The sequence below is a fragment of the Gasterosteus aculeatus genome, chromosome 15 (assembly GCF_964276395.1).
Source record: "Gasterosteus aculeatus chromosome 15, fGasAcu3.hap1.1, whole genome shotgun sequence".
In the NCBI taxonomy this organism is placed as follows: Eukaryota; Metazoa; Chordata; class Actinopteri; order Perciformes; family Gasterosteidae; genus Gasterosteus; species Gasterosteus aculeatus.
In genome coordinates this window covers 934,236-941,480 of record NC_135703.1, presented here as the reverse complement: position 1 = coordinate 941,480, position 7,245 = coordinate 934,236, and the positions used below count along the sequence as shown (strand labels likewise).

The following is a 7,245-nucleotide window of genomic DNA, read 5'->3' as shown; positions in this document are numbered from 1 at the left end:
CTCTCTCTCTCTCTCCCTCTCTCGCTCGCTCTCCCCCTCTAGCTGAGACCGACTGACTGCTCTCTCTCAGGTCCGCGGTGCCCGCTGAGAGAGACGCACGCACGGACGGACGCGCACCAGGGAAGCCTTCCCCGGATGGAGAGCCGGCGGCGCAGCGCGCGTGAGAGAGGAGACCCGCACGTTATCAGCGCTCCGCGCGCACCGGAGACACCGGAGACACCGGAGACACCGGCGGGACCGCGAGCCGCAGCCGCGCGGGGGCTTTTCTCTGCAGGGGAAGAAGATCGCAAGGAAGAGGCTTCTCCCGGTTCTCCCGGTTCTCCACCGACCCGCCGATCGGGAGCCGGTTTGGTTTAGTCACCGGGACGATGCTCCGGATGAGTCCGCTAGTCCCGTCCGAAGGTTAGAGAACAGAAGAGCGGTGTTTGTCTGCTGCTGCTGCTGCTGGACCAGTAACGATCCCAGTGATCCCAGTAAGGGGGACCGGTCCGTGTTGGGAGAGGGGGGTACGGGGGGGGGGGTTCTAAAAGTAGACGCCGGAGCGCATTGGAAACGTCCCGGGGACCATGATCAGGATCTTCCCGGATTTCAGCGTCCAGGTGACGGCTTCGGGACCCGGAGGCGGCGGAGGAGGCGGCGGGATGCTGTCGGGACCCCCGGTGGGTCGCGTGCCGGTCTCCGGAGCCACGAACGGGTCCCCGCAGAGCGTGCAGGGAATCACCGCCTACCAGCAAAGGTACGTGAGGGGCGGTGGGCAAAAGCAACGCACCGACCTGTTGTGCTCCCCCGAGCTTCCCCTTCTCCTCCCCCGCGGGACCCCCGCGGGTCTCGCGCAGTTGGGCTTTTTAACTCAGTGGACCTGAAGTAGAAACGAGCCGTCCGGCGTCCCGCGCGGGGCGTTCAGGGGCTTTTCCTCACTTCAAACAAGTCAAATGTGTTCAAAATAAGACCGAGACGGGGACCTTGGACCGGGGGCGGGGTTCTGCTGCTCCCCGGGGGGGCACCGGAGTTATTCCACAGGAATGCCTTGAGTGTGGTCCAGCTGGCCGTGAAGCCGCGACCCCCCATCGATGTTCCCTTATTTCCCCTCCGATCGGAATCTAAACGATCCCCGCGCTCCGATGTCTGTTCTAATCATCTGTACCGGGGGGGGCACACATCACACACTCACACACACGCATTGATATATATGTAGTGTGTGTATGTGTGTGTGTGGGGGGGGGCGTGTGAGGGGGGGGGGGGGTTAACAGACATAAATCACAGCCGCCCTCTGAAGCAACGAGAATGAGGCTGCATTGTTATTTAAAGCAGGGCTTCTGGGCACAGAGACCCCGGACCCCCACATGAGGGGGGGGGGGGGGCGCCTGTGCCCATGCTGGTGGGCGAGGATTACAGTCGTGGTTTCGCACGTTCTTAGATCGAAAGAAGCCTACTGGAATTTGGGGTGGGGTGTGTAATGGGGGGGGGGGGGTCAGAAGGGCCCCCAGACTCCATGTTTGATAACAACCAGGGTCTTGACTCGAACTTGACCGAGGCGGGTTTGGTTGTTTGTGGCCTGTTTAGTTTAAAGCCCCCCCCACGTCTCCCCCCCCCAGTGGCAGCTGGGAGCTAATATGTTTACACCAGCGCTCCGTCATCCGGCACGCGGGGCGGCCCTCGGTTTCCTCTCCTCCTGCTGGTGTCAGCGGTCCTGAGGGTCCTGGGGGCCGAACATGTGACCTCCCTCTTGTGACACACCAGGTTTCAGAGGGACAGACCCCCCCCCCCCCCCCCCACTGGAGGTCACGGTTCCCCCTCTCAGGTCTTTATTTTCTGCCACAGCGACCGCCTGTAACCCCGGTGTTTGCGCGGAGAATACCCAGCATGCCTTTGACCTTGACAGGTCATTGGTATAGAGGGGGGTGGGGGGTGGGGGGGCTTTGAGCTGCAGCCTGGGGGTGAATCACACAGCGCACCGATTAGCTTACAATGAATTATACATTTAAGAAAAGGAGGAATTGAAATGAATGTGGAGAAGAAAAGAGCATCAAGTGTCATCGCTGCTCTTCTGCGTGTTTAGTTATTTACTCATTTTGCACGTCGTCAAATGTGCAACAATGTAAATGAAAAGACATTTATAAAGTTACTTCTTAATGAAGTGAGAGGTTTGCTGTGATGTGGGGGGGGGGGGGGGGGGGGGGGGGTGCACGGGTCTGATTTACAGGGCGACCATCCAAATGAATCACCCATCGACCCGCGCGCACCGGCGGCTCTTCTGATTCTAGACGGTAAAACAATTATAACCCCGCGGTGCAGGAGGACGGGGAGGACTGAATAGGGAGCACACGTACACGCTCACGCGCACACGCACTGTCTCGGAGCGCGTTGTTGCGCCGCGGCTGGAGGAAACGGCGGAGATGCGCGCTGTCCCTTCCTACTGCGAGTCTCCTGTCAGCGGCCGGAGGAGGACGCTCCGCCGCTGCAGCGGCCGCCATAATGTGAACATTTGACGCGCCTGTTTGGATTCGTTTTTTTTTGGGGGGGGGGGGTCTCTCCTCCGGAGCGCATGCAGGGGAAAATTCTTCTGTAGTGCCAAAGCCGCGCGGGCGACGGGAAATGGAGAAGCAGCGAGGGAGGGGGGGGGGGAGAGAGAGAGAGAGAGAGCGAGAGCGAGAGACAGCGAGATCCGAGAGGCGTCCACCCCCGGGTCCCCCTCACTCCACTCGGCATGCCTCTGCTGCTGCAGCCCGGTCCGCGCCTCCGCCTCCGCCGCCCGTCGTCTCCGCGCTGCTGAGCGGCGGCGAGACGCACGCACGCACGCACGCTCGCTCGCTCACGCACACACCCTCGCACGCTCACACACAGTCGCACGCGCACGGACATGGCTTTGTCTTGACACGCCGACCATGACGCATTGCTGTCAGGGCGAAGCGCACCGCCGCCGCCGCGCGGCCACATAGAGAGAACCGGACAGAAAGTGAGAAATCAAATAATTGTTGCAGGAAGATGGCGCCCACCAAGCCGAGCAGCCAGCAGGACCCGACGCGCAGAGAACGGTAACGGGGCTTTGGGTTCCCTCCTCCTCTTCCTCACCTTCCTCTCTGCATGTTTACAGCTGCAACGCGCGCGCGCGGCTCCGCGTCGCTCTGCGTGTTATTCAGCAGATGTCAGGGGGAACACAGGTACCCGTTTCCAGAGGAGAGTCGGGGCGTGAGCACGCGCGCCGGCGTGTCTGCGTGCGCGCGCGCGCGTGCGTGCGACTGGGTAACAGGTCGGTTGGCTGAAGCGGAGGACTGTCTCTGGCGCTCTACCGCCTCTTCTGAGTGAGCCTGCACGTGCGCGCGTGCAGGAATTGGGAGTCACGCGGCGGGTTGACGCTGCAAGCAAGCGGCCAGGTGCGTGCGGGGGTTTGAGACACGTCGGTGACTGTGACGTGCGTGTGTGTGGCTCAGATTCATTGACAGGACGTGTTAGTGTGCATGTTGTCACCTCAGCACGTGACGTAAAGCTGCTCCATTGGCCGTCCAAGTGGAAATAAGAATAAATAAATACACATTTTATCTACTTGATCGTCCCTGTGATGGTCTGCAGACCTGGTCTGCTCCCTGTGCAGGTCTTTGTCCCCCAGAACGGGTTCTCTGTGCGGAGACATCTTAAGCTCACTGTACTTACTGCAGTTTAAAAACAAAGCCTCTCATTGGACGCCACATCCGTCAATCACCTGCTCTCACCTGTTGATTCTTTTCCTCTTCACGTGAAGCTTCTCTGTGTGACGTCTTCTCTGGAGGAGCACCTGTCCTCCACCTGCCGATGAAGCTCCGCTTTGTTCCCTGTTGACCTCAAAGACATCCCATAATTAATAACTTAGAGTCCCCTCTGCGGGGACGTCTCTCTGTCCCTCCGTCGGTGTCCTCGCTCCACTGGCTTCTCCTCAAGCTAGTGGACCTCTTGTGAATTGTGTCACTGAGGATCTCACTTCCTCTCTGAAGGAGTGGGAGCCGGGTGAGGGGGGAGACAACCTCACCCGGCTCCCACGGAGGGAAGGCTGGAGAGATGATTGGGTCCTCCCTCCTGTTGGCTCCTCCCACTCTGAAAACATCTGTATGGGTGTGAACATTTGGTGGAAATGGGACGCTTGTTTTTAGTTCATTCATAGTTATTTACTAGGTGTGTGTGTGTGTGTGTGTTTGTGTGTGTGTGTATGTGTGTGTGTGTGTGTGTGTGTGTGTATGTGTGTGTGTGTGTGTGTGTGTGTGTCATGCAACAGGTTTTATTGTTTATAATTGTTCCTGTTTGCTGCCAGAATAAAACATGATTCAATTTCAAAATGAAGGTTTAGGCGATGAAGTCATGTGACCAGTCATGTGACCAGTCATGTGGGCCCCGTCCTCCTCCACACTTCCACTCACAAGATGACCTTTGACAACAGAGGTGAACGTTTGAATGCAGTTCAGAAGTTATTCCTCATGTCGTCACCATGAGGTGATGAGCCGTATCACCTGACACCAGGTGAGAGTCGCCACGGCGACCGTGGATGCTGTGAGTGTCAGTGATGCTCTGTGGGTTTAATACCGTGGTCTCCTGGGTGAGAGTCCTGTATTTGGGCAGAATACTAGCGCCCCTGTGAAGCTGACCCCGGGTCAGACGGTCCGCGGCCGGTCCAGGACTCAGAGAGGAGCAGGTGTGTCGTATGTGATGTGTCCTTGAATGCACCACGGAGAGCCGACTCCGGTTGTAACGGCGGCGGCGTGCCGTTGGGGGGGTGTTGATTAAATCTTTTATTGTGATGAATGGTCTCTCTGCGGCGGGTTCCTTGACTCCTCGGTAGAGGAGGAGGAGGAGGAGGAGGAGGAGGACGGCTGCCCGGAGGAGGAGAATCAATCTGAGAGCTGACGGCTTGTTTTGGGCAGCAAAGTGAACGTGTGGATAATCCGTGTTTTCATTTCTCTCCTCTAACATTCGTCTTCTCCTCCCTCTCCTCCACCATTTACCTCCTCCATCCATCCCTCCATCTGCCCCCTCCCCCCCCCCCCCCCCCAACCACACTCTATGTGTGTGTTTGTGGTTGTGTGTTTTCCGCTAAATGCTGTCAGGCAGCAACAGCGTGTTCGCTGAGCTGCTGTTTGTGGATCTATTTCTGGGGGCTTTTCAGCGCGATAAACATCTGGAGGAGACCAAATGAATTTCCAGGTAGAGAGAGAGAGAAGGGGAGAGAGAGAGAGGGGGAGAGAGAGAGAGAAGGGGAGAGAGAGAGAGGGAGAGAGAGAGAAGGGGAGAGAGAGAGACTACACACCTCACTGCACGAGTGCTCCCAACTCTACAGCAGCTCTGGAGAGGAAGATGATGGAGAGGAAGATGGAGGACATTAATACCAAAAGGAGGAGATATTAGATGATTTGGGGGGGGGGGGGGGGGGGTTACGCTTTTGGGGGCGGGGCCCTATGTTGAGGTGTGAGGTTTGTTTACCGTTACCGAGGTGTCAACATCAGCCAATGAGCTTCCCCGCATGTTACTGTCGTAACTGACACCGCTAGACTGGTCTGATGAGGGAGAGAGACAGACAGGGGGACAGAGAGACAGACAGGGGGACAGAGAGACAGACAGGTAGAATAAGAGGGATGAGGAGCTGTTGGACATGGACGTAAACACGGTTATCTGACAGAAGGAAAATGTCCCTGAGTGAGAATTGCTTTCCACTTTTTTCTTTATTTCAAAGTAGATTTACATTCTGTCTCCGTGGGAGGAAACTTAAATGAAGCGTGTGTGTGTGTGTGTGTATGTGTGTGTGCGTGTGTGTGCGTGTGCGCAGTTTGCTGTGAGAATATTTCACACTCTGTATGGAAATGTGAATGACTTGTGTGGTTGTGTCCTCTCAAAGAAGACAAACATGTTGTTAGGGACGTTTTGTTCATTTGACATCAACATAAAAGTCCCCAAAACATTCTGGCTGCAACTGTGACGCAAGCCGCTTTTATTCTGAAGGAGGTAGTTTGTAAGGCAGAAGGTTGTGAGACAGGAAGCGAGGAGAAGAAAGACCAAAGTTCAGTATCTTCACACCTCCCTCACGCCTTCACCTCCTCTTCTTACCTCGCCTCCTTTCTAACGATTATTTTGATAATCGATTAATCGCACGATTGTTTATTCGATTAATCGAAAAAAAACCAGCATTTAAAAGCTTTTATTTCCAACCCTTTATTCTAAAACAGAACTGCAAATTCACCTTTCAAAAATACTTCAGAAAGTACAGGTTGCTCCTTGAACATAATTTATAAAAAATAAATAAAAATACAAAATCAGAAAGTGTAACAGGATTTGTTTCAACGTCAAAACGTGTTTTCTATACTACACTCACAGACGCACACACACAAACACACACACACACACTCACAAACACACACACTCACAGACGCACACACTCACAAACACACACTCACAAACACACACACTCACAAACACACACCCATGTTCACTTGAAGCTTATTCATTAAATTATTACTGTCATTGTAGTAAAGTAAATGTATACAGCCCATCTAAGTGCTATGAGATGAGTTTAAAATGGCATTTCTAATAAATGCATTAGAGGCACAACATCAGCTACTGTATAACTCACAGTACACGACAGCGTCAAAAACAACACACACTAATATATCCGTCAACAATCACCGATATGGGACAAAGCACGAAATATATACAATATAGTCGATAATGAAATTGGTTGCCCACGCTTTTAATAATCAAATTTCATCGATTCGTTGTTTCAGCCGTACTCCTTTCATCGTCTCCCCCCGTCTCCCCTCATCTCCCCCGTCTCCCCTCATCTCCCCCCCAGTATCTCACTTCTCATGTCCTTCACTCCTTCACTTCTATTTCCTCCTCCTCTCCTCTCTCCTCAGGTAATCAGCTCAGTCGTGCTGACTCAGCAGCTTCCACCTCAGGACCAATGTGTACCTGTCCTTGAAAACCACACTATAGATCTCACACACACACACACACACACACACACACACACACACACACACACACACACACACACACACACACACACACAGACACACACAGACACACACACACACACTCTGTCCCATCTCTATACTCTTTCACTCACATTATTTCCTTCTCCATCTGTATTTTTTCTTCATAGGGTTCATTTCAAAGGGTCCCAGTATTACGTAATGAAGTGTGATGTGTGTGAGCGGTTGTTGCTCACCAGCTGCTCATATTGTTGCTTTGCTCCCAAGAGGAATTATTGGGAGATTAATTTGTGTG

At 54.2% G+C, this 7,245-nt stretch overlaps 1 protein-coding gene across 3 annotated transcripts in view; it reads left to right on the top strand.

Moving 5' to 3' along the window:
• npas3 (neuronal PAS domain protein 3) overlaps positions 1–7,245 on the top strand; it is a 136,753-nt gene continuing 129,508 nt past the window's right edge. The window contains exon 1 of one of the 3 annotated variants that reach the window (XM_078089191.1): positions 1–736. In XM_078089191.1, coding sequence (XP_077945317.1) covers positions 567–736 — 170 coding nt within the window. In that variant the 5' untranslated portion in view covers positions 1–566. Of the gene's footprint in view, positions 737–2,695; positions 3,036–7,245 lie in introns of those variants that run through there. The other 2 variants (XM_078089193.1, XM_078089192.1) reach the window with 2 other exon arrangements.